This window comes from Papaver somniferum, unplaced genomic scaffold, assembly GCF_003573695.1.
Source record: "Papaver somniferum cultivar HN1 unplaced genomic scaffold, ASM357369v1 unplaced-scaffold_15, whole genome shotgun sequence".
NCBI classification, from domain to species: Eukaryota; Viridiplantae; Streptophyta; class Magnoliopsida; order Ranunculales; family Papaveraceae; genus Papaver; species Papaver somniferum.
The window spans coordinates 4,410,340-4,437,237 of NW_020624376.1; the positions used below are offsets into that span (position 1 = coordinate 4,410,340).

At 36.2% G+C, this 26,898-nt stretch overlaps 1 protein-coding gene across 1 annotated transcript; it reads left to right on the plus strand.

Moving 5' to 3' along the window:
* Positions 1–15,434: 15,434 nt before the first annotated feature.
* LOC113335534 (protein ENHANCED PSEUDOMONAS SUSCEPTIBILTY 1-like) lies at positions 15,435–17,111 on the plus strand. The gene has a single exon (XM_026581567.1). It carries the CDS (start codon positions 15,551–15,553, stop codon positions 16,958–16,960), a length of 1,410 nt encoding a protein of 469 aa, XP_026437352.1. The 5' UTR covers positions 15,435–15,550; the 3' UTR covers positions 16,961–17,111.
* Positions 17,112–26,898: the final 9,787 nt, after the last annotated feature.

The following is a 26,898-nucleotide window of genomic DNA, read 5'->3' on the forward strand; positions in this document are numbered from 1 at the left end:
GATCCAACCATTGAGAAATATTAGCTTGAATCGAATCAGGTTTTCATCTAACAGTGAATATTGAATGCTTTGTTACCAAGATAACATTCATTGCAAACCCTGATTTGAAAGACTATATAAAGGAGAACTTTAGCAACAGGGAAACCTAATACCCAAACCTTACGTGTGATACTAGTTGCATAGCTACAGTCGATTTTCTTTTAACCTTTGGTTTCTTCTTCTAAAACCAGATTAACGACTTAAAGACTTCATTGGGATTGTGAAGCCAGACCGATACTACTTTTCTTGTAGTTGTGTGATCTGATCTTGCATCTTCTATTGCTACGAGTACAATTGTAATAATTGGCTCGAGATTTATATCTCCGATAGGCAAGATAGAAAAGTAATCACAAGCACTTCGTCTCATCGTTTGTGATTCCACAATATCTTTTTTCGCTGCGTCGATTAGGATTATTTGGAGGTGATTGATAATACTAGGCTGTTCTTCGGAAATATAAGTTTGGTTTATCAATTGGTTCCTGTTCACCTTGATTTATCAAAAGACAGAACAAAACTCTTAGGTATATTCGTGGGAGACGGATTTATCTATTACCGTAGACTTTTCTGTGTGATACAGATTTGTTTATTAAATTCATCAACTTTGGGTCATAGCAACTCTTAGTTGTGGGTGAGATCAGCTAAGGGAATCAAGTACGTAGCATCCTGCTGAGATCCGAGACGTAGGAGCATAACTGTACCTTGGATCAGTGTGAGATTGATTGGGGTTCAACTACAGTCCAGACCGAAGTTAGTTTGGAGTAGGTTAGTGTCTGTAACGGCTTAATACAGTGTGTGTTCAATCTGGACTAGGTCCCGGGGTTTTCTGCATTTGTGGTTTCCTCGTTAACAAAATTCTGGTGTATGTGTTATTTCTTTTCCGCATTATATTTTGTTATATAATTGAAATATCACAGGTTGTGCGTTGTGCAATCAATTAGAATATCCGACCTTTTGATTGTTGATTTAAATTGATTGACACTTGGATATTGGTCTTTGGTACCATCCAAGTTATCTCTCTAGTATTTGATAAAGACTCGCAGATTTTTATTTGCTTGAGTATATATATCAAATCGAGAGATTGAGATATAAACTCGTTGATATACTTTTTATCTAGATTGAGTCTGACCGTCTAGTTGATTCTCTAGAAAGTATATTAGAGTTTGTCCATACAGATTGCTAAGCGAAATATTGGGTGTGGTTGTTGTACCCCCACTTTTTCAAAACTTACCAAAACTTGAAAATGCCAACTGTTTAGATACTGTACACCTCCACAAAGCTATCAAGTAATTTTCCCTTATTGAGTATTGACGAATACTTCTTACTGAAGCTTTGTTGCTCCCTTCACCAGCGGTAGGTCAATAAGCATCGCTCTATCCTTTGGAAAATGACATCAAACCTCATGTTAACACTCGATTCTGAGTAGTTGTCATCTAGTCTTAATGGCTTGGATGCGATGTTACCTGTTGCAAATATAAGAAAATATGAGGAATTGGATAATAAAGTTATTAAGAAGAAAGGGATTCATAAAAGTATCTTAATCTATTAACATTGACTGAATAAAAGGACAACTGGTAGCATCTTTTGTTTTCTATTTGCTTTTTTCTTACGAAAAGATAGAAACATCAAACATTAGTTAGCCATCCAATGCCTACCTAACTACTCACTGCAATATCATACCACTACAAAATTTAGAGGAAAAACATCAGCCCAAAACATCATAAGAGCAAAAACAAAGAACATAAGCATCATTTGTAACCATCGTATAAAGTTACCTAAAATATCATAAGTATCATGTAATGCATGTTGACGGGTGTATGTAAATTACAGAAGTACTGATCCCCAAGGTTCCTCATCATGGAACTGATCAGTGAGAAGCGGATAGAGAATATAACACCCCCAATGATGTGACACCATGTGTTCCCCTATACCTGTTGACTATGCCGAAACAAAAAATACATAAGATAATTTACCAACAAATTACCATGCATCGTTATGGCAATCCACGTCATTCATTCATAAAATTATTAAAACCAAGATGCTATCACTAAGCAAATAAAAATATTCAAATGAATCAGTTCAAATTATGAACCCTAAATAAAAATCAATTCAATCTAGAAAGTTGTATGTACGTTGGTTGTAGCAAGAAGGAATATCACTCTAGAACGAAACTTATATATATTTGATGTGGGCAGAAGATGCAAAAGACTAAATTCTTCATGTTTATATGGTGCATCTCAAAATTAAGGAAATCATCAGTTGGATGTTCTTACCATCACGTGCCAACATTCAACTGATACTGATATCAATATCCGGCATTGGTGAAACCGTGTCGCAGAATGAAATTGCGGGAATGTCACAGAGAGCAGCCTCGTTGATTGGCTCTTAATGAGAGAGCAGTATCAACAGAAAATGCACGCAACATAATATCAATGCACATCAGTGAGTAACCTCAGCTGCAGAAAATACTTTTATGTCTACGAATGAGAAAAGCTATACTTGATGGTCAATCCTTGGGTCGGTAAGGAAGTAAAAACATGGGGTCTCTGCATCTGACTGGTGAATCTTCTATCTAGTGGTTGAGCACCAATATAGTAATTGAACTTCAAGACTTCCCTCCTCCTATATGCCCAAGCTTTCATCATAAGCTTCTCCCATGATTTTCCAGAGATATCATGTATAAAAGTAATAATCAAAACTGTAAAGAAAAATCCCCAACTTCAATCCCCAAATCCGGAAATCTTTGGTGTGAAAATTCTCAAATCCGAAAACCCTTAGAGAATAGTATCCAACTTTTTAGTGATGCTCATGTGGAAAAATAAACCAAAAAACCTGAAGAAGCTAAAATAGACTACCTCAAGAAGAAGACAATGGTGAGCATCAAATCAATTTTGCATAGCTTTGCAGTATTAAAGCCTCTATATAGATTATTAATTTTACACCTTTTTTTTTTTGGTTTCCTAATGTAGTCACGGTTTCTGAATATGGTAGGTTTACAACTTTGGAATCGAAATACTAACGAATTCCAAATTGGATTTGGTTTTGATGTCTATTCCTTAGAGTTTAGAACGCGGTAAGGAAGGGTTTCCCTTTTTATTTATTTTTCTCTAATTGTTTTTAGTCAGTTATATGTCGCCAAGTGTCCTCACCAAAACGCTTGTTTCACAAAACTCAAAAAAAAACTATTTCGGCCAATAGGAAACGAGGATTTGCCCATCATTCAACGTGGGAGCTTTATTTATCTAGGACTTTAAGCCTTTAGATGTTAAATAGATTTTTGGGTACAAATCTTATTTTGGGAGGTAGTTCAATGGAAGAGACAAATTTTTGGTGAGACATGCAGATTCCAAATGCCGTTATATGGGAAATTAAAAACTGATGTAGCCCGAGTAGACTCCACCAGAGGTTTGTATGTACACTTGACGGAAAAAAAGCCCATGGGTGTGGGAAATTAGGAATTTTTTTTTTTTGTTGATGTAAATGGGAAATTAGGAATTGATATAGCATGAGTTCTTCCTTTTTGCGAGGTATACATCGATAAGTAGATAAGAATACACGAAACTATAATTCTTTTTATAAGGTAAAAGATTGTTGACATGATTATTCTCGCAATATCTAAACAATTTAAAAATTTACCATATACAGATGTTAATTTTGACCGTCATTTTTTAAAGACCGATTTTCAAAGTCGTAGATGGCGCGGTTATATAAACTATTAACTTCAAACTTATTAACTTGTAGGTTTTATAGGATAAATGACACCGAGATCCTGAGATAATGAGAGAACAACCATCTCAGCAGATCCTTCTCCTTGTTTTAGTTTTCGTGTTAAGTCGGTATTAGATAACTGTTGCTTTACTGAAAATCTTATAAAAATGAAAACCTATTAATATTAAGGTAAAAAAAAAGTTAATATTTTACCTCTCTAGTTTGGGGCCTAGAGGAATTATTTGAGGTACAAAAAGGAATCATTAGGAAGTAAAACTAAAAACCCCTTATCCAACTATTTTTCGTAATGGCTAACTTACCCCTGATTAATTAGTGTTAATTCAGGTGATTAATTGATGTTAATTATTGTTAATTTGGTTGATTAATTGATGTTTAACCTTGCTAACCTAGATATCAACTAATGTTAATTCATAATCAAAACAAGATTTGTTTTTTATTTTTTTTGGAAAAACATCAACCCAAAACCATTGGATGCTCATGCACTCATAAACCGATTTTGGGTTGATATTTTAATTCACGAAGAACACCCATAATCGGTGCATATATTACTTACTATATAGCCCGATTGCAAGAATTTGTAAGCACGATACACACACATAGACCGAATCCTAACACTGCACTAAAAGAATCGGTCCATACACTTTTATGGGATTAGCAGTTAAGAAATCAAAGGCTATATAAATATCTTATCTGAACATTCACATAACCCGATTCTAGCAACAACAAAAAAAAACATACAGAAACCTAGGTATTTTTTCGTACCAAAATCAGGCGACATAGGCATGAACATCAACAAATTCTGGTTAAACGTTCTTCAACCAGAAAACACATACCAAACAAATGGGTTGATGTGGTCATGAACATCGACCGATTATCACAGGAATCGATAAATATGGACATGAATATCGACTGGTTATGGTTAAACACAGTAACAAAAGATTATTTGTACTATTAAATCTTGAATAGATAAATCAGTCACAAGTATAATAAAGAGATACGGGTTGCAATTGATTTTTCTAAAAACAAGATGATGAAATTTCCTTTAAATCGATCAATGTCGTCAGAATCGATTAATGGAGTTAAGTTTTAATTTTAGTTTGTAGGGGAATGATTAATAAGTTTTAGTTTTGAAAGGATTTGAATGGTAGAGGGACAAGGCTTAGGATTTAATTTTAATATTGAGAGTAACTTAGTACTTTTACCTAGTATAGACATCCCTTATCCCCTTAGTCTAGGTGGGTGAGGAAATCTGTAGGCCTCAAATAATCCTAATAGGTCTCAAACTAGGAGGACCTTTTACTATTCTAGTTTTTAATTTAAGCGGACTATCACGAATGTTGTTAAATATCATTCACAATTTGCGATTTGCCACAATTTTGTCATTTATCTCGAAAACGTGAATGTTTCTTTTAAAAATGAAATTAAATAGGAAAAAAACTCTCAAAATTTGAAACCTATTTATGTTAAAATATAAATATAAATTAAGCTGGTTTAAAATCTTTTAAATACTTTTCCCCTTCATTTTCATTTTTATTAATTTATTTTGAAAATAAACAGAAAAAGTTAAATTGATAATATTTGCATCAACCGATATAAATTAATTTGGTTTAAAGTCATACATTTTCTTTGAAGCATGATAACTTATTAAAAGTAGGATGAAATTACATGGGTGTACATACATTGTAATCATAGAGTCTGCCTTTATAATAGGACTAATTATGATCCCAAATTGTTGTCGATTGATTTCCAACTGTGTTGTCACATGATGCTTTGTTTTCCAGACCATCTGTCGCTTGATTTCCCTCCCTGTAATTATGTTTTATGGTGTAGTATGGAATTTGGTCCAATCTTAGTTTGATTTCCGCTATCATATTGATTAAGTACCAAGGTGGTTCGGTTGTCAAGGTTAGAAAATTCAGAAGTGTTAGGGCATTGCTTGGTTGAACCCACAAATTTTTCTATATCAAGCTTGTTGTCAATGTTAGGTAATCAGAACTATATCTTGATTTCTAGTTTACTAAGTCAAGTATCGGATTAGGTTAGAGTTGTAGTTGAGTAATAGAGATCACCCTTGAAGACTGAAGATCGATGAAGACATTTGGAGAACTTCTGTATCAGGCATGTGAATACTGAACCATTCTATTTTACTCGTTGTACCATCATTCTATCTGTTGGGACTATCTCGTATGACGTCTAGTAGAATTAAAAAGAAGAAGTTCCGAGTCAAACTTTTCTGGTGAAAAATCTCGAAATATGATTTAACAATGGTCATTCACAATATTAAGTTCTATGAATTAATTTGTGTATCAATTAAAAATTTCCCATGCAAATCACTTGGGAATGTTTCAAACATCATAAGAGAGAAATATGAGCTTATTGATATTTCTACTCAGGGTAGGTTGGCGAACCAGATTGCAAATCATAAATATCTGAGTTATAGAAATACAGGAAGGTTGGCGAACCAGTTCGCAAACAATAAGTTTAGTTGGGAACAGTTCACGAATCCGATTGGCAAACCGTGGTGAACTGAAGTTTAAAGTTGGATAAATAGGCTAGCGGTTCGAGAACCCAGTTCACGAACTGTGGTTAAATAAGTTCGGTAGTCTAGTAGGGTTGGCGAATCCGGTTCACGAATCACAACACCCTGAGTTGTGAACAAGCCCTGCGTTTCACGAACTGTTGTACCAACTTTCCTAGTTTATATATTAGTAAATGCTCAAAGACTTATTTTCATAATATGTTTAGCATTACAAGAAATCCCTAAACACTTCAAAGACTTCATTAATCACTTACGTGTGTGTATCATAATTAATCTTTTAGGTGTTTAAATGAACATCAAATAACTTTTAGTTAACTTTCCAAACCGAACAGTCATTATACACTATTCCGTAAAAGAACCTATGTGTATACACTTCTATTGTATTTTGATACACACATTTTTGTGTCTGAATTGTTCTCAATTTTCTGCAATGTTAATAGTCCATTTTTTCCTTATTATGGTGTTTTATGTGTGTGTAGGTGTTTTAGGAGAAATACACTCTTATGGAAAAATTGGCTCGAAAAGTGTTATTGGCACCCAAAAGAAGTTATATAGGCACCCAGAATTTTCTTTAAGGGAACCCCCCCATTTATTATAGGCCAGACAATCAGAATAATAGTAAAAATAGATTCTTATTTTTTTTACTATTGTTGAATAAAATCCACCACTGGGTCCCTTGTATATATCAGCTAATTTGATTTAGAATTATGATTATCAACCACTGGGTCCCTTGTATATACCAGATGTGTTGATACTAGATTTCAGACCAGTGTCTTAATCCATTAGGATATGATTCATCTTGGCAGTGACCTTCAGACAGATATGGGAAACACCATTCACCTTAGTAAACATAGCAACTATCTATTTCTATATCTAAGGATGCACAAATAACCCGGTGTACCGGACTACAACCGGCAAAAGAAAACCCGGTACCGGTGTAACCGGTACAGGGAACGAGAATGGAAATGAAAACCGGTGTAGGATGGGTACAGGGACCGGTTCTCAGCAAATTCCTGGCTTGTACCGGACCATTATACCCGGTGTTAGTGTGAGCCATTGATTTTAAGATTAACATTGATTTTGGCTGTCAACTTATATCATATATATTCCTAATGAGTAGTAATGACCTAGCTATTATTCTCTTCTCAATTTATTTTTTCCTCTTCACTTCTTCAGTTTCCACAGATAGCCACCGCCACCACTCACCATTACATCCTCCATCCCTTGATTTATATGCATCATAACCATTGATGCTAGATTTTCATACTTTCTTCTTCTCTGGATCTCATTATTTCCTTCTTTTTCTTCTTCGTTTCTTCTGTTTTTTAGAGACAACATCGAAACCAAATCACCACCACTACTTAATCACAACCTGACCCTCCATTCGGTCACGGCACCACCACCTTCTTCTTCTTTGTCTTCTCCAGTTATTTCGAAAATTAATTGCATGTTAGATTTAGGGTTTTTTCAATTTAGAGAATGTTGAACCTCATAGTCTACTGTTAATGATGTAAAATACTGGTATTGATGATTGATATTTCAGTACTTTAAGAGATTGAGGGGGTGTTGATGTTCTACAACAAGAAATCGAAGATGGGAAAGAAATGGTCAAGAAATTGATGTTTTGATTTTATCTGATTGATCTATCTGATTAATTCTTATATTTATAAATTAACATAGGGTTCTTAATTGCATGTTTGATTTAGGATTTTGTTTGAGATCAATTTGGAATATCATGGATTGAATCAATTGATTTTGTTGAAATTAAACAACAACAACAGGTAATTGTGAAATGGGTTTGATTTGTTTGATCTTTGTTTTGCTTCTATCGCTTGATTTGGTGAAATTGAAGAAGAGAGCAAGAAGAAGGGATTAAATGGGCTCTGGTGGTTGTTATTGCAGTGATGCAGATTAAAAGGGTTTGTGATATTGGTGTTGTTTTGGTGGGTTTGTAGTTGTTTATTGATTCTGTGTATACAAACTCGACTGTTTATTCTGTGATTATTGATTTGTAGCTGTTTATTCTATTTCATTCTGTACTTTGTAACAACAAATTTCTTCTAATAAATTGTGTTTGTTAGGGCCTTTGAATGCTACTGGTTTAATGTTAATGTAGGTAAAAACCCGGTACCGGTGTTGTACCTGACCGGTACTGGAGGTACAGATACAACTCTAGATACAGGTACAGGTACCGGTCCTCAAAATGAGGTACCGGCCAACACCAGGTACAGGGAACGGTTCCATAAGAGAACCAGGCCGTACCGGACCATGTGCAGTCATATCTATATCCATCCTCTTAATCTATTCATGTGATTTGTTTGATTCCAAATATTGATGTCCATAATACGACAATTTGAGTAGAGCTCTGTCACTTATATATGAATAGAATTCACATCATGGTATTTCCTCCTTATGGTCAATGAGAGTATGGCAACTAAGGAGATTGTTTCGTGGCATATTCTGTACAGGTAGCCAGGGTTTGGAGTAAAGGTTTTGAGGGTACACCTCTTCTAACCACCACCCCCCCACCCCCTCGAGACTAGTATTCGGCCACTAGGGCTACTTGAGGGTTTAAAGGCTTGTTGCACACGCTAATTGCAATCGCGATGCCTGCGGCAGTGAGTTATGATTTTATTTTCTAGATTAGGTTTGCTCAAGGACTAGAAAATAATAAGTTTGGGGGTATTCGATAAACACATTTGTGTGTCTCATTTGTTCTCAATTTTCTGTAATGTTAGTACTCGATTTTGTTCTTATTATGGTGTTTTATGTGTGTGTAGGTGTTTTCGGAGAAAAACACTTTTGTGGAAAGATTGGCTCAAAAGTGTTATTGGCACCCAAGAAAAGCTATAAAGGCACCCATAACTTTTCATAAGGGCACCCCAAATTTACCATTGGCACCCCAGGACATCTGCTATGGGCACCTCAGTTCAGATAAGGGGACTCCCTCTTTCTTCTTCCTTTTGAAATATTTTTTTGGCGAGAATTTTCTGCAGCAATTGCATATTTTTCTTGATATTGGTAGAGATTCTTATGGGATTTTGTCACGGGGGTTATCATGTGTCATCACAGCAGGATTGGTAGGTTGGTTAGATTCGAAAAAAAAGGGAATTGCTGCACACAACAAGCACGAGAATATCTCTGGTATTTTTATTCTCTCCCAAGTTATATGGTTATTTTTGGTAGTTGGCGTGTGGAGGGTTTGAGTTTAAGTCAATCAAGATACGTGTTTCAACCAATTTGGAGTGTGTCAGCTGCAGATTATAGCATGCATAGAAAGAAAAGGAAAGATTTCCCGTGAAAACACGAGAAGAATAAAGAGAATATTTTTGCATTAAACTCGAGAGATTTGATTCCTGTGAGGTATATAAAGGATTTTGGAGATTCATAGATGAGACACAGAGAGTTCGAGGAGAATAGAGCGCTACATAGCGAGAAAGAAAGAGGTACAGAGAAAGTTTTCTGCTGCTGCAGAAAACTAAAGATCAAACACTAAGAAACCGTCGTTTATGAATAGTGAATTCGTCAGTCTTTTGTAACATATATTTTTAAATATGCATCAATTGGTTTTAATTCGCGACATTTGCTTTGTAAAAGTGGATCTGCAACGTTTAGTTTTGTTACAAATTCACTGCTTTATTGTTTGTCACCTCTTGTAAACACGTTTTGGCCGATGAATATCAATTCTAAGCATGTTTACAATATGAGGAGGTAGACCCCATCACTGGGATGACGGAGGAAGCCAATTTTCTATCACTGTCGTAAATTTATTAAATTCTTTTTATGACTTTTGCATTAATATAATTCGAATTATGATTTTAAATTAATTAGTAGTAATTTATTTTGATGGGTCATGCTTAGCTTAAGTGTTTTGATGGTCCATGCTTAGCATTTACAATTGATGTTTTTATGAAAATCTACCTTGGAAAAGATTCAAAGTCAATAATTTTTATTTTTGGAGCTATAATTGTCTAAGAATTAATATTTGAACCGTAAAATATGAGATTGGTGGAATCCTGATTCCCAGTATCTCTCAATACTTTTATTATGTTTTCTTTATTTGCTACTTCAGTTTAGGATTTAAGTCTTAAAACCAAATCTCTACAAGTTCGAGAATCATATCTTTATATACCACTGTAAAAACTACATCATATTTTGAAGACTTAAGGTGTTTGCTTGATTCTCAAGTTATCTTAGCTTGAATTCTAAACAAACCATGATCTTTGAAAACTACAAATAGAGATGCTCTTTCAACTAGGAAAATCAATCCATGACGCTTTGTGTCCCAGTTGATTATAGAGTTGTCCTCTATTGACATAGGTTTCCTCTGTGGAACATTATTAGGTCTACGACTAAAAGACTTCTCTTTGGGGATTCATGAAGCCATGTCTGATTATCCTTACCTTGATAATTCGTGAATCCTGATCTTGCTTTTATGTTATCGACGTTTTCGTAATCTCTTTCAGGCAAGATGGATAGTAATCGCAAAGTTCTCTTCGTCTCAAGATAGATATCTAAAGACTGATCTTAGTTGTTCTTTCGAAGATTATTCTTGAGAGGTGGTAAGAACCTAGGTTGCCCTTCGGGAGTCATAAATTCCGTATTTGTGAGTTTTGCTAGTTTTATCTATTGAAAACAGATTTCCACACCGTGATCTTTAATCTAAACGGAAATCAAATAGGCTTATCTGTTAGAGACATATTGGTATCAAAAATCTTAACTTCGGCTAAAGCAACTCTTAGGCTGTAAAGGATGTTATCTAAGGGAATCAAGTGCGTAGAACCTTGCGAGGTTCAAGAGACGTAAGGAGCGCCACTATAATTGAGTTGTTTGGAGGGTGGATCCTGTCTCAACCTATGTTATTAAAGGCGCTCTGGGAGCTTGCCTAGGTGCCAAAGGTGCACTAAGCATAGGTCCAGCCGCCGAGTAACCCAATCTTACATTGCTTTCCACCCTGGCGCCTTAGGCGAGCGACTTTGGCTCCACGCGGAAATTTTAGGCGACCAAAAACTCGCCAAACTCGACATCAACATGATGTCTTGATATGGTTCCTTGTCTGACTCCTTTCTTCTTCATCATCTCGTCAATAAATGCAAATATTATGTCCTCACTATAAATCAAGCATAAACGTGATTGACGAAATTATTTGATATTAATATACGTGTTTCCTTTTTCAGTATTATGCCATAAAACATTGCATGATCAAAGATGGTAAGAAATATTAATATTCTGGAGAATAACGTGATTGATGTGATTGGTTTTTATTTCCTAGTACAGTTTTGGTAATCCGTTTTATTATTTGATCTAATTATAGAAAAATAGACTATAAAGAGATCAATCAACACAAGTCAATGACGAAAACTATGGAAATCAAAATTGAGATTTTAGGAAACAACTTGATTGATGTTAAATTAGTTTATATAGTATATCTTAATGTTGTTGTATATGGAGATAAGACTTATCTCTGTACCAAATGTTTTAACCCACCAGAAAATCAGTAAATCTCGTTTTTTTTGTTGAGCATATTTGTAAAATATTTTCATATAGATACTTCTCCTCCTCTCTTATTTTATTTTTTCTATGCATTCCTTCACAAAACAATGAAGAAACATGGACATAAAAATTCTAACTGTGATTTGCAAAAGCTAAGTTGTGAGAAAAATAGACGATGAGATTCAGTTTCTTTGCCTTTATGGTTTTTTCTTTTAGCTTTTAGGTCAGAAACCTCATGATTTTGGCGGTGATTCATAGTGTTCTTTTAGGTGATTAAAATCCGGCTATCATATAATTCTAAAAATCTTCTATAATGTAGGTGGTCGCTTAGGTCGCCTTAGGCACGCCTAGGAGACAAGGTGCTAGGCGACGGGTTTGGCGCCTCGCCTCGCCTAGCACCTTACACAACATAGGTATCAACTACATTCCATTCTGAAGTCTGATAGTAGGTTAGTGTCAGTAGCGGCTTAATACAATGTGGTGTTTAATCTTGACGAGGTCCCGGGGTTTTTATGTTACTGCAGTTTCCTAGTTAATAAAATTTCTGGTGTCTTGTTTTTTGCTTTTTCCACATTATATTTTTTATCCTTATAATTGTATTTACACAAGTTTGTACCTATTCCATCTAAATAGATACGTCCGCTTAATTGTTTACGAGACTTGTTTCTTGTAGATTTCATATCTTGAAAGATAGATAACAAGTTTAATACTTGGCAGAATTGCGATTAGATTATTTAGATACGACTAGATTGATCTTGGATATTAATTTTTGAGATCGTCCAAGTACTCTGCTTAACAATCAGGTTCAACAACTCTGAGTCTATATACATACTAATTGAGCAGAATTTGAGATATAAACTCTATGTACGTATTGTCAAGAATTATTTAGTTGGTCTACTTGTTACTGTCTTAAGTTTTGTCTATACAGGTTGTCGAACGAAAAAGTTGGGTGTATTTGGTATCCCCTGCGTTTTCAATTGGTATCAGAGCAGGAAAACACTATTAGACCTAACAAGTTTGTGTTTAAAGCAATATGTATTCTGGACAAGATTGTGATCACTGTGGACATATCACCAGTTGTTGAAAAAAGAGTTAGAGGATGTAACTGCCAATGGCACTCACGACAACTCAAGTAAATCTCTTTTAGAGAGTCATTCTCAAAGTTTCACTGCTTTAACTAAGGATGATGAGTTATATTTCTCTGACCAAGAAAAAATTGTATCTCCTAGAAAGAAAAATCCTGACGCTTAGCTTATGCAAACTGACACTGTCAGGGTTCAGAAACTTTGCTACTTCTGTAAGACAGAAGGACATGTTCAGAGGAAGTGCAAGCTTATATTGAAAAACAATCATATTGAATCTATTCAAGAAACCTTGAATCTCATCTTAAAAGAAGTTACTGACATTCAAAAGACAAGATCTTCTGGTTTTAAAACCTTCTCAAAACACAAGCTTAATTTTGGTCCTTCGAAGACTGCTTCAGCCACAGGGAGGGACGAATCACGATTGGTCTCAGGGAGAAAATCCGTAAGTAAAATAGAAATCACAGTAATTCATGGTTGCAAAATGATGTTATGTGTGACGTGTTTAGCGGGGTCCAATTAATGACTTAATTATAGTTGAACTTTCGGATCCTGAGATAGAGAGATACGGATGGTTATAAGGATCACATGAATATCTAAGGATGGGCCCTTGATTCCCGTAGCCTCCACCACCACGACTATCCTCTTTAACGGTGAGAAATACATATAAATATTCTCTATAGTTGATATCCCAATACTTTTGTGATCGAGTCATCCTTCGTAATGATATGTTGGAAGGGTATTTCTGTAGTATATATATGTTGACTAAGGTCGAGGAGCATTCCCTGATTTGTGCGTTATGACTAGAGCACAAGATAATGCCATGAGAATCGTGTGATGATACGCGACAGGAGCTGAGATTGAGCATAAACCTTGTGTAGTCGACCATACATTGCTTTTGGAAGCCGGATTACTATTGTGAGTCCTCTTTTATGAATGTGAAGAGCTCTGAAGGACTTGTGTATAGTTTTGTAGCATATTTCTCAAACGAGTTTGTGTAGTTCAGAGCCGTGAACATGTTTAAAAAACTGAGACTTGTGTCAGAGGCTTGTTAGTACGCTTAAATCTTTTGATTTTACTAGATGAAAATAAGTTTGTGACTCTTGATGAGTGATCAAGAACGTACATTAATATGACTAGCATGCTCCACGGAGGCCATGGCTAGTAACTAATTGTATGAGTGAGTCTCCTCGAGTTGCACTCATGAGACTGAAGCGTGGGTGGTTCTCATGAGACTAAGACCCGAGTCTCGGTCAAGCGAACAGACTTGAGTCTAGCTGATCGAAACCTTAGCCTTATTCATAAGATCTAGACATGAGTCTCGCTTATACCCGTGGAATCATCCATGGATGTGCTAATAAGAAAGCGAATTAGACTTTAGTCGGAGTTAAGTGTAGCTCCTAGCCAGAAACTTACCATCTATGCCTGCATCATCAGTTAAAGTGAGACATTACTACTTCGTTATATTAGTTTTTCACCTTAAAATTGTTCGTATAAGATGTAGATTCTAGGATATCACAAGTTCAAAGAAGCTAATATGGGTACCAAACTGGTTGAGGATATACCGATCCAATGGTTAGGGATGACTTGTGTGAAGGATAATAGTCCTACACTGTTAATGTCCCTTAATAAACTTCAAATATAATATGGAAGGGCCGCTCCACTCATTCCCAATTGGTTTTGAGTTGGGTGTTCGTATTCTAACATGGTATCAGAGCAGGCTATTTGCGATGAGTCATTTGACCGCGCCTTTACTCCACGTCACCCGATTTAATTGTCCATGTGTTAGACCCAACGAGGCTACACGTGAGGGGGCGTGTTGAGACTATTAGTCCCATATTGTCTGGGAAATTAAGATCCTGCGATTTATAATCCTATGGGCCTCTCCACTCATTGCCAATTGGTTTTGAGTTGGATGCTTGTATTCTAACATGGTATCAGAGCTAGGCCCGTGTGTGAGTAGTCCCAAAGGTCACCACACAATGTAGGTCCACGTGATAAACCCAATCAGGCTACACGTGAGGGGGCGTGTGAAGGATAATAGTCCCACACTGTTAATGTCCCTTAATAAAATTCAAATATAATATGAAAGGGGCGCTCCACTCATCGCTTGGTTTTGAGTTGGGTGCACGTATTCTAACATGGTATCAGAGCAGGCTATTTGCGACGAGTCATTTGACCGCGTCTTTACTCCACGTCACCGGATTTAATCGTCCACGTGTTAAACCCAACGAGGCTACATGTGAGGGGGCGTGTTGAGACTATTAGTCCCATATTGTCTGGACAATTAAGATCCTGCGATTTATAATCCTATGAGCCTCTCCACTCATTGCCAATTGGTTTTGAGTTGGATGCTTGTATTCTAACAACTTGCCTTGGGATCTTTTATGAATTTTGGTAAAGCCCCCTAGTAAATCGGTGTGCCCCATTAACAGCTATGATTAAATATAAGAGTTTATCTATGTTTTCTTTCCCATTATTTTCTTTTCCAAGCAGTCCAAGAAAAAAAACGAAAATTTCATCGACCAAACACGTGGCCTGAAATTATCTGACAAATACATTATTCAATAATCAAATTTCAACTCGTCTTCACTTCTCAGCTGAAAACTCACAATCTATCTTTGAACCCCATAGACAGATTATGTTTTGATCGGCTTAGAAAGTTCTGATCATGTTCGATCAGGAAACAGTCAAGTATGTCTCAACCAGTTCAATTGAACCATCTACTCATCCTAGCAGTCAGGGAGCAGCAGCAGAAACAACCAGAGTCGACATAATTGACTTAAATCCATGGGATCTTAAAATGCTTCAATATCCTTATATGCAAAGAGGATTTCTTTTTACAGATGATACGGAGCACCACCAACAAGAAAAACCGGTAGATGTCATAAATCACCTCAAAAATTCTTTCACAGAGACACTTGAATACTTTTATCCTCTTTCCGGTCGACTTGCAATTAGAAAACATGAAGATGATGATGAAGAAACCAGTATCTCTATCTACATAGATTGCAAAAACTCTACCGGTGCAGAATTCATTAATGCTATTGCAGACATAACAGTATCTGATGTACTTGACTCATCCTATGCAGATCCCTGTGTAGTGCACGAATGTTTCCTTCCATTTAACGGTGCGTTAAGCCATGAAGGTCAATCTCTTCCATTACTTTCGGTGCAGGTAACTAAATTGATTGATGGCATATTCATAGGATGCAGCATGAATCACTCTGTCTGTGATGGAACATCATTTTGGCATTTCATTGCTTCATGGGCAGCAATATCTAGAGGCGCTGCTTTGAATCCTCCTATCCTCGAACGCTGTTTTTACGACACTGATTGCCCAATTCGAATCCCGATCTCCACTTTCCAACTTCTTCCACAGAGATATTCTCATAAGACTGGTCCACTCGAAGAGAGGATCTTTCAATTTCAGCAAGAAAGCATTGCAAAATTGAAAACAAAGGCTAATTCAGAGATCAGTGAGATTAGTATTACTGCTACTATCTCGTCTTTGCAAGTGCTGTTTGCTCATATTTGGTTAGCCACGACTCGTGCAAGAAAATCAAATCCAAATGAAGAGACGAGTTTTTGGTTATCAATCGGTAACAGATCTAGAATGAATCCACCTTTGCCTGAAGCATACTTTGGGAACTCCCTCCAGCATGGTGTAGCGACTGCTAAGGCGGGTGAGTTGCTCGATAAAGGACATGGATGGGCAGCTTTGTTGTTGAACCAAGTGATCGTGTCTTACGATGATGAAAAAGTTCTAAATGTTTGGAAATCATGGGTGGCGAGACCAGGTTTCATGTTCACTGGTAATGCTCCTCCGCCAAAGAACATTTTGGTGTCAGTGGGATCTCCAAGGTTCAATGTGTATGGCAATGATTTTGGTTGGGGCAAACCTGTTACTGTGCGGACTGGGCGCTCTAGCCACTACGACGGTAGGGTTATTCCGAACCGTGGACTGGTTGAAGGGAGTATAGACCTTGAAGTTTGTTTGTCTCGGGAGATTATGAAAGCTATAGAGGATGACAAAGAATTCATGGATCCTGTCACCATTTTTTCTCCTCCAAGTGTTTAACAGTGCGATTATGGCTTATCCCTCATTGACCTCGCCTTATAATATTTGGTGATAGCAAAAATAAAAAGAAAGATGACATTATCATGGCATTTACAATCCTTGTTCAACAAACAATTTGAATCAAATTAAATTCGTGTAGTGGTATGTGATATTCACAATCTGGTATCGAAATTCGTCTATCCCATAAGCTATCAATAAAAAAATAATAATCAGAGAATACGTATTTTGGTTGCTAAGAACCTTAGTTACCAACAAATACACGACGGGTGCAACTACTAATTACCTCTAATACATCCACCAATAATTCCAGCAGCAGCTTTCCTGCCTCCACCACTAAAGCGAGAAAAATAATAATAGCAAGAAAAAGGATAGCATTAGCTAAGAACCTGGCTTTAACCATAATACGAAGCCAAAAGTAGAAATGAACTTTTTTTCTTTTCTTCAGGAGTTCACAAAAATGCATGTGTCACAGACGGAGAGAAATATTGGAATTTATAGAGAGGTCCAATGAGGATGTAGATCCTAACCCTGGTTCTCAACCTTTAAATTATGTGAAATGCGAACAACGTTCAGATTCGATCTAGATCATATATCATTCATATCCAGCTGGTTTGCTTACATATGAATTTTATATATTGCGTGGATTTATTAACCAAGTTTTGCTGGACCTGCTGGTCATGTTCCGCAACTTAATGAAATTTGATTTGTAATATCCTTATGATTACTATTTAAATTGCATAATTTAGGCTGTCTAAATTATGAATGCTAAGTGAGTATATCTCAACTCTCAGTAAATTGCTGATTGTTCAAAAAGTAAAAATGTTTTTTTTTTAACTTTCTTCAAGAGTTCACAAAAATGTGTCCCTGGCGGTAAGAAATACTGCAATTTATAGAGAGGTTCAATGGGGATGTAGGTCCTATCCTGGTTGTCAATTCTATATTCTGTGCAATGCAAACCACGTTCAGATTCAATCTCGATCATATAGAGCTGGAATGCTTATATATTGCGTGAACTTGTTAACGAAGGACTGCTGACCATGTGAGGTAACACAGGGGACTTACTAACAAGTTGAAGTTGAACGGCGGAAAAGAATAAAGGATAAGAAAGGTCTTTGAACAAATGAATGAGATCAATTTTAAATTAAAACAAGAAGCAATATGCAGTAGACAAAAAAGAAACTTTTTCTGTTGATGTCATCGTCCGACAGGAACTTTTCAGACTTAAATGCAAAATCAGCTCCACTATCACTTGGGAGCTGATTTATGTAGCAACCACGTATGCCGAACTTTGTGGGGGTAAAATATCGTTTTCCATGAACCGGCAAAACATATATTCGTTCATGAGAAAATTATGTCCAAATTTTGGAAAGACAATTGGTTAGGCTGTAGGAGTGGAATATCGCACATATCAATAAGTATGCGAAGTAAGGATTATCTGATGTAAATGAGGACTATCGCACATGGCAAAGTTGAAGTGACGTATTGGATGATGTCAGCAAGATCACGAGTAAAGTGTGATGTTCTGTGCGAGGTATAGTCTGTGCGAGAATGAGTGATTGTAAATGAGCAAATGTATCGCACAGTAATTCCGAAAATAGTGGATCTCTTAGCTGTCATCCACTATGAGGAATCGCTATATAAAGGAAAGAAGTCATCACATAGAGAGAGAGATATTTTACTGTGTGTTAGACAAGAGACTAGGAGAGAGAAAGATTGTTTGGAGAGGAAGTAAAGTCATTGTAAATCATTATTATCCATTGTATCCAATTATAATCCTTAAAAGTTAATAAAATATTCATTATGATTACTTGAGTAATAATCTAGATACATTGGAGTGTAGTTGTAAGTTTTCTTGCAACTACATTTTTGGCGCTAGAAACAGCTTTGGGTGATAAATCCTGTTAACAAGTTACAAAATCTTCAAAAGATAGATCTGAAACTTTTGGGAATATAGAAGAATAATAAAGAATCTATGGAGAACGCAAGAATCGTAACAATACAAGGAAAAGGTAGAGATATACAATGTAATTATATAACTGAAGCATCAATCTCTGATGCGGATTTTCAAGAAAGAATAACAGGTAGAATTCACAAGAGAAATTATGAAGGAAAGAAGGTGGAAACAATGGAAAGAGAATCTTCATTAAAAGAACGGGAAAAAGTGAAGATTACATTTGCAGAAGAAGAAATTCCGGAAGAAAATTTAAAGAAAACAGATCCATTGGTAATTACAGTCGCAGCTGAACGAGGAGAAAACATTGTAATGAAGAAGAAATCAGAAATTTAGGCGGTAGATAGAACACTGATAGATACAGGAAGTGCAGTGGATGTCTTATTTTATCGCACATTCAAAGCAATGGGATATGAGGATGCAGAGATGACACATCCAACTTACAATGTTCATGGATTCAATAAAGCAATCACAAAACCAAAAGGAGAAATTGAGATGTGAATATTACTGGGAGAAGTAGTAACAAAGATAACATTGTGTGTAATTGATATAGAATCACCATACAACATGTTGTTGGGGAGACCGTGGGTGCATGCGATAAAGGCTGTAGCATCGACATTACATCAGTGCATCAGGTTTCCAATCCCAAGTGGTATAGGTGAAATTAAAGGAGATGTAACGATTTGCAATCAGATAGATGTAACAAATTATGAAGGAAAAGCAAAGAAGCGAAAGGATCGCTGGAGAAAAGCAAAGGAATTAAAAAATGAGGATGAATTTTGGATATACATGATCAGAGCGAAAGAGGGAAAAAGAATACCAAGTGAAGCACCAGCAAAGGAAGGTGAGCAAATTAAGAAGATCAAAGAACCAACACCAATGGGAGAACCGAAAGCAAATTTTACCGCAGTGGAACCAACGAAAGAAATAAATGTTGGATTAGAAGAAGAACCGAAATGTTAAAAATAAGAACTAAAATGGATAAAGAAGAAGAAGAAAAAACGGTAAATATATTGCGAGAATATGTTGACATCTTCGCATAGAGTACAGAGGAAATGCCAGGAACAGATCCTTTTATTGCATGTCATAAGCAAAGAATAAGGAATATTGCGATTGATTATCATCCAAATAGAAGCGGAGTTACAAAAGATGTTGGATGCAGGGATTATAAGAGAAGCGAAATATCCAGAATGGATAGAAAATATGGTGGTAGTACCAAAAAAGAATAAGGGGATACGGATCTGCATAGATTTCACTGATTTAAATAAAGTGTGTCCGAAAGATAGTTTTCCTTTCCCAGATATTCCTCAAATGTTAGAATCATCATTAGGAAATGATAGGGTATCAATGTTGGATGGATATAAAGGTTATAATAAAATTCCTTTGGATGAAGAAGATCAAGAACGTACGACTTTCTTCGCACCAAGAGGTTGTTATACGAAAATGCCATTTGGATTGAAGAATGCAGGTGCGACATATCAAAGAATGGTGGAAAAAGTATTTGAAAAGTGGATACATAAAACATTAGAGGTCTATGTCGATGACATGGTAATTAAGAGTAAAATGGCGAAAGATCATATTGATGATTTGCGAGAAATCTTTGAGCAGATGCGAAAATTCAATATCAAGGTGAATCCAGAAAAATGTGTGTTTGGTGTATCATCAGGGAAATTTTTGGGTTACATAGTGTCCAAGAAGGGAATAGAGGTTGATCCAGAAAAAGTACAAGCAATTAGAGATATGCCACCTCCTGCAACTGTGAAATATGTTCAAAAACTAAATGGATTAATAGCTTCGTTGGGAAGATTTATATCACGATCTTCGGACAAGTGTAAACACTTTTTTAACATATTAAAGAAGGGGACAAAATTTGAATGGACGGAAGAATGTGATAAAGCATTGCAGAGCATAAAAAATTATTTGGTGAATTTATCCATTATGCAAAATGCCAAACCAGGAGAAGAATTGCTACTATATTTAGCATCAACATCGCATGCATTAAGTGCAGTATTGTTACGCTCGGGGGATAGAAAAACCAATATATTATATAAGTAAAACATACAACTCAGCAGAGAAAAATTACTCAAAGATTGAAAATCTAATTCTCGCATTGGTGTATACATCATTCAAGCTTCGCATTTACCTTCAAGCTCATAAGATCAAGGTATTAACGGTGGTACCAATTGAACCAACAATGAAGAATTCAAAAAGATCAGGGAGAGTTGAAGGTGGAATGCACAGTTAGGAAATTATTGAAATTGGTTATGAGATTTTATCTTCACCAAAGTCTCAAGTTATCGCAGAGTTCCTCGCAGAGTTTCCATTAGAAGAAGATGAATATGTAGAAGAAATGATGGATGTGGATGGAGACCATGGGAATCTTAAAGACTTATTAACTGATCGATTCAAATAGATGGGAAATATTAGTAGATGGGTCATCCAATGGACAAGGGAATGGTATTGGTATTTGTATTCATTTCACCAAAAGGAGCGTGAATGGCTTACTTATTCAGATTGGAATTTGCATCCACAAATAATGAGACTGAGTATAAGGCAGTTGTGCATGCGCTAAGACTAGCAATCGAAATGAAAATAGAAGATACACGAATAACTAGTGATTCACATATGGTAATTCGCCAAATAGAAGGTACATAAATTACAAATGAACCATCTTTGCAAAAATACAAACAGTTGGTTATGGATTTAGCAACACAAATTCCAAAAATAAGTTGGAGACACATAGTCAGAAAGGAAAATATATTCGCAGATGCATTGGCCTTCATACCCTCTATGTTAATAGATCCAGTTGCAAGGGACATAAAAACACAACCACTTTTTTTACCATCTATAGAAAAAGGAGAAGTAGCACAAACATATGTGATGACAATAGAAAATATGGAAGAAGAAAATGTGAGCAAAGACAAAGATTGGAGAACTGAGATCCATTTATACCTAGAGAAGGGAGAAGTACCAAGAAAAAGGTTGGAGGCACACAAATTAAAAATTCGTGCGACGAATTATGAATTGAGGGAGGGCATTCTTTATAGAAGATCATTCCTTGGACCTTCGCTCAGATGTCTTACGCGAAAAGAAGGGATAGAAATTTTAAAGGCATTACATTACGGAGATGCTGGTAATCATAGAGGAGGAAGGTCACTCGCATACAGAGCTAAGGTACAAGGCTATTATTGGCCATACATGCATGAAGATGCAAAACAGGTCTCAAGAAGATGTGAAGAATGTCAACGTCATGGCAAAAAGATACATGCACCAGGAGCGATGATAAATTCATCAACAAATGCGTGGCCTTTTGGAAAATGGGGGATTGACATTGTTGGACCATTTATACCAGTAACGGGACAAAAGAAATATTTGATTGTCGCAACAGACTATTTTACAAAATGGCAGAAGTGAAAGCAGTTCAGCATATTCGTGATAAGGATATATTCACATTCATGTTTGAAAATATTATATGCAGATTTGGTATTCTTGCACAGTTGGTATCTAATAATGGAAAGAAATTCGAGGGTGAGAATATAGAAATGTTATTTAACGCATTCAAAATTCAAAGCGGCAAATCTACTCCTTTATATCCACAAAGTAATGGACAAGTAGAAGCAACAAATAAAACGATCGCAGACAACTTGAAGAAGAAGTTAGAAGGGCACAACAAAGGATGGTGCGAACAAGTGCATAATGTAGTGTGGGATTACAGGACAACAAGGAGAGAAGAAACAGGAATGTCACCTTTCTGTTTAACATATAGGGTAGAGGCAGTATTACCAACAGAAGTTATCATTCCAACAACAAAGATAGAAGCTTCGGAGAAGAATCTAAGTGCAGATCTAATTCTAACAAAACTTGATGACTTAGAGGAAGCAAGAGAAGTCGCTTTGCAACATATGGAAAATTATCAGCAAAGACTAGCTCGAGAATACAATAAACGTGTTAAGATAAGAGAATTCCAACCAGGAAAATTGGTGTTGCGAGAAATCTCAATTTACCAGAGAGGGGGAGATGGAAAATTGGAAAAGAAATGGGATGGACCCTATATAATAAAAAGAATATTTGGGAATGGAGCTTATGAGTTAATGGATTCAGAAGGGCGAGATATGGGTCGCAGATTAGATCATCCTTGGAATAGACAATATTTGAAGAAATATTATCTATAGGAGTTTGCGAATTTTATCGCGCAACACATGTGCGAAATTAAGCATATGAATCCTCATCCTTGAAAAGGGATATAATATTTGATTCAATAAACAAATCTGAAAAGTTCACCCATATTTAAGAAATTCTTTTAAAAGAAAAAGGCAAATATAAGACCTTAAAATAAGACCTTTTTAAAAGGCACCAGAAGTGATTTTAATCAGATTGGATAGGAATTCGAATATGGCGTGCAATCTAGTTCGCATACATGCAAGAGGCAAAAAAGTAAGACCTATCGCACGTCATAGTCGGAGAACCTAGAAAGCATGACTCAAGGGAAAGCTATACCAACCCTGGAACTTGAGTCATGGAGATTTGGGGTGAGAACAAACGAAAATGCCCATCCGGGAGAGATACCTTAAATTTTCAGTCTAAGATAATAATCTTAGATTGATAGACTAAGGTGAGAAAGTCTCTCCCAAGGAGTGCAGAAACTCGATCAGGACGCCGAGGTACACGGTTGAGTCAAGAGTGCCCGGGGCATCTGGAGCGTACCTTGCTACTCTTGACAAGTCCTGACTATGATGCACTCGGTCCGAAGATACCCCACTTAGGGTGTGGTCTCACAACCATAAACCTCATCGGTAATGGGATGTGAGGCTGCGAAATCAACTGGTTGTTGAATTAACTGGATGGGAAGAGCCATAACCTTAACCCGGTAGAGGTAAGCTTCCTTGAAGGGGCAATCAGGGGGAAGATAAGGACAACACCCTCCATTATGGAGCTGAATTGTGTCAAAAGACGTAAATGTCATAAGACTTTTTAATCAAGGGAGTATTAAGACTTATCATATTTATGCGACAAAACCTGAAGAGGAAATAATACAAGAGAAAGATAAGATGAGATCAATGGGTCGATACATGACAGTGTAAAGACTGATGCGTCGGAAACCCGACTTTGTTTTACCGCAAGTGCGCGGTGTCAAAAATAACACACAATAGCAAGCACGGTTCGTTCCCTCAAGTAGTGTGAAAACTACTACTAATCAATATCAAAAACTAACCAACCAATTCAATATTCCGAGATTGTTGTACCAAGAAAATAAGCTAACAAGTCGAACATAGCAAATTTATAAAGATTGTAAATCATGGATTTGGAAATGTTAGGGATTCGAAATCCGTTGCAATCTAGTTTTACTTATATTCTATCACAAGTTCTCGAGTTTACTCGTGCATAGTGGAAAACCTATCTACTAACACACGGAAGATATTTCGTTAAGGACTTGTAGACAAGAGATTGTTTGTTCTCAACTTAAAGTAGAAATCCCTAGTACTAAGTATACATGGCATACATAGTCTTCGTATATTCATAAAACAATGGATAACATGGTTCAGTGAGTATTTCTATCAACCTAACAATAGATTATACATGCCATAGAATATGAGAAATTAAATAGAAGGTAAATCATTGTAGAGAAACTCAAACAAATAACATTAAGCTCAAAGTTGGTCGAAACCCTTGTTTTAGAACATGAGTAAATAAAACCTACAAGTTCATCCTTCACCCTAACAATAGATTTAGCTAGACATGGTTTTTCTCAAATCCATAAAAAATGATATAGAGAATAAACTCAACATATAGAAAATCAATCAAATGAAATGGAGCTAAACCTAATTGCTTCCCCGGTAGCGGCACCAAAAATTGATGATATTTATCAATGATGTTGTAGTAAGATGATTCGTTCACTCAGACTTGTTGAGAATTTGTTTTAAAACTTCATAAAAAAAAAAAGGAAAATATATACAAATATCGTGACGGGATGAAGAGATGACTGGGACTCGGGATTCCACCAATTCTCACATTCATGCGGTTCAACTATTAATTCCGGACAATTAAAGCTCATAAAATAACAAACATCGACTCTAAATATTTGCCAAGGTAGATTTTATAAAGATTTATATGTAAATAACAAGCATGACGCATCAAAAGTACCTAAGACTAAGCATGCGACATCAAACGAAATAACAAATAATCCAGAAAAATCATAAATCAATTATAATAGTGCAAACAGTCATATAGGAATTAAAAAGAATTACCACATGGGTGAAAAACAGCTTCCTTCGTCGTCCCAGTGATGGGGTTTAGCTCCACATGGTGAAAACACTCTCAGAATAATTTTCCATTGCTCAATAGTGTTTACAAGATGTGAAAATGGAGAAAATAACAAAGGCAACTAATTTGCAATGATGCAAGGATGTTACAAACTGGCTGTTACAAAGCAATGTTTGGTGAACCGAAGATATGCGTTGCTAAAGGACTGTTACAGATCTTTTGAAATTTACAACAGTATAAAACGACAGTATCTTACAGTCTATTGTTCTTTGTGTACATCTTCATGCAGCAGCAGCAGAATTGCTCTGCAACTCTATTTTCTCGCTCTGTATCCTCCCCTAACTCTCCATTCCCATCTTTGTGATCCAAGAAGCATATAAATACCCAAGCTGACCGAGAATCCATCCTCATAACTCCAAATAATCCCGGCTGTCAATAAAAATATTTCCATGCAAGATACGGAAATTTCTTCCCTTTTTTTAAATCTTCACGCGATCCTGTTGCTGTCAAATATCCTTATTTGTATTATACACGTTTTTGCTGCAACCAAAATCTATCCAAACATGAGAAGCAGACGTACAAACACGCTGTAATCCTGTGATTAACTCATCCTGCACACTTACTCGCCCTGTTTTCTTGCTCAGTGAATTATCCCTTTTTTCTTATGATTCTGGGAGACTTACCGTTCCTTTTAAGCATCAATAACTCATCTGCAATCAATATTCTGAAGGAAATCCCGAGAAAATTTTCCAAAACTCATGCTTTCCAAAACTCATGCAATCCCCTGAAATATTTCTCCCATGCACGAAGTGCCCTGATTTCAACTGTTCAGGGTGCCTGGGGGGTGCCCTTATCCGAAATGAGGGTGCCTTTAGTATTTTTCTCCGGGGGTCCAAATAGCACTTTTCGAGCAACTTTTTCCACACAAGTGTATTTCTCCAAAAACACCTACACAAACATAAACACAGCATAATATGTACAAAATCAAGCACTAACAATAGAGACACAAAAATGTGTCTATCAAAGACTGCCTGCGATCTCATCGCACAGAAATAAGGCAACATAATACCTTTAGATAAGAAGGCAAAATAAGACCTCATAAGAAAGAATACATATAAAACTAATGATTGTTTGGTAGGAAATTTAAAATCATCACATCGCACACTTGTTTTATACAAGAAATCTAATAAGAGGCAAGTATGGGAATTGAAATAACACAATATTATCTTCTTCCTTGTAACAAACAAGTTCAAAATGTATCAAAACAAAGAAGGGAAATATTGGGTGAAAAGAAAATTAAACATGTTCAGCAACTACATCTTGTTCGACCAAAGACTTTTCAACATCAATATTGGAACTAGGATTCTCTATTTAGGCATTAGTCTTATCAACAGACTTGTCCTTCTCAATTTTATCCTCTTCATCCTATTGATCCTTCTCATCATCGCTCACAAATTCATGATCACTATCCGGTTCAAGGTACTCTTCATCTTTGCCTACATTAAGAGGAGGAATCTTTACCGCATGAAGAGAGTTGCTTAGAAGAATTCCATTAACTACAGATTGAGCACTAGCATGAGCCTTGTGAATAGCTCCCCTTTCAAGGTTTCTAGCATTGATCTCTAAAAAAGATTGTTGATGTGCGAGTCTTCTTCGCGCTCTATCTCGAGAAGCAGCAAGAGAAAGTTCAAGGTTCAACCGCTCTTTAAGAATTTTGGATAAATCA

Coding starts and splice junctions, on each gene's coding strand:
- LOC113335534 (XM_026581567.1), top strand. CDS start 15,551: ATGTTCGATCAGGAAACAGTCAAGTATGTCTCAACCAGTTCAATTGAA.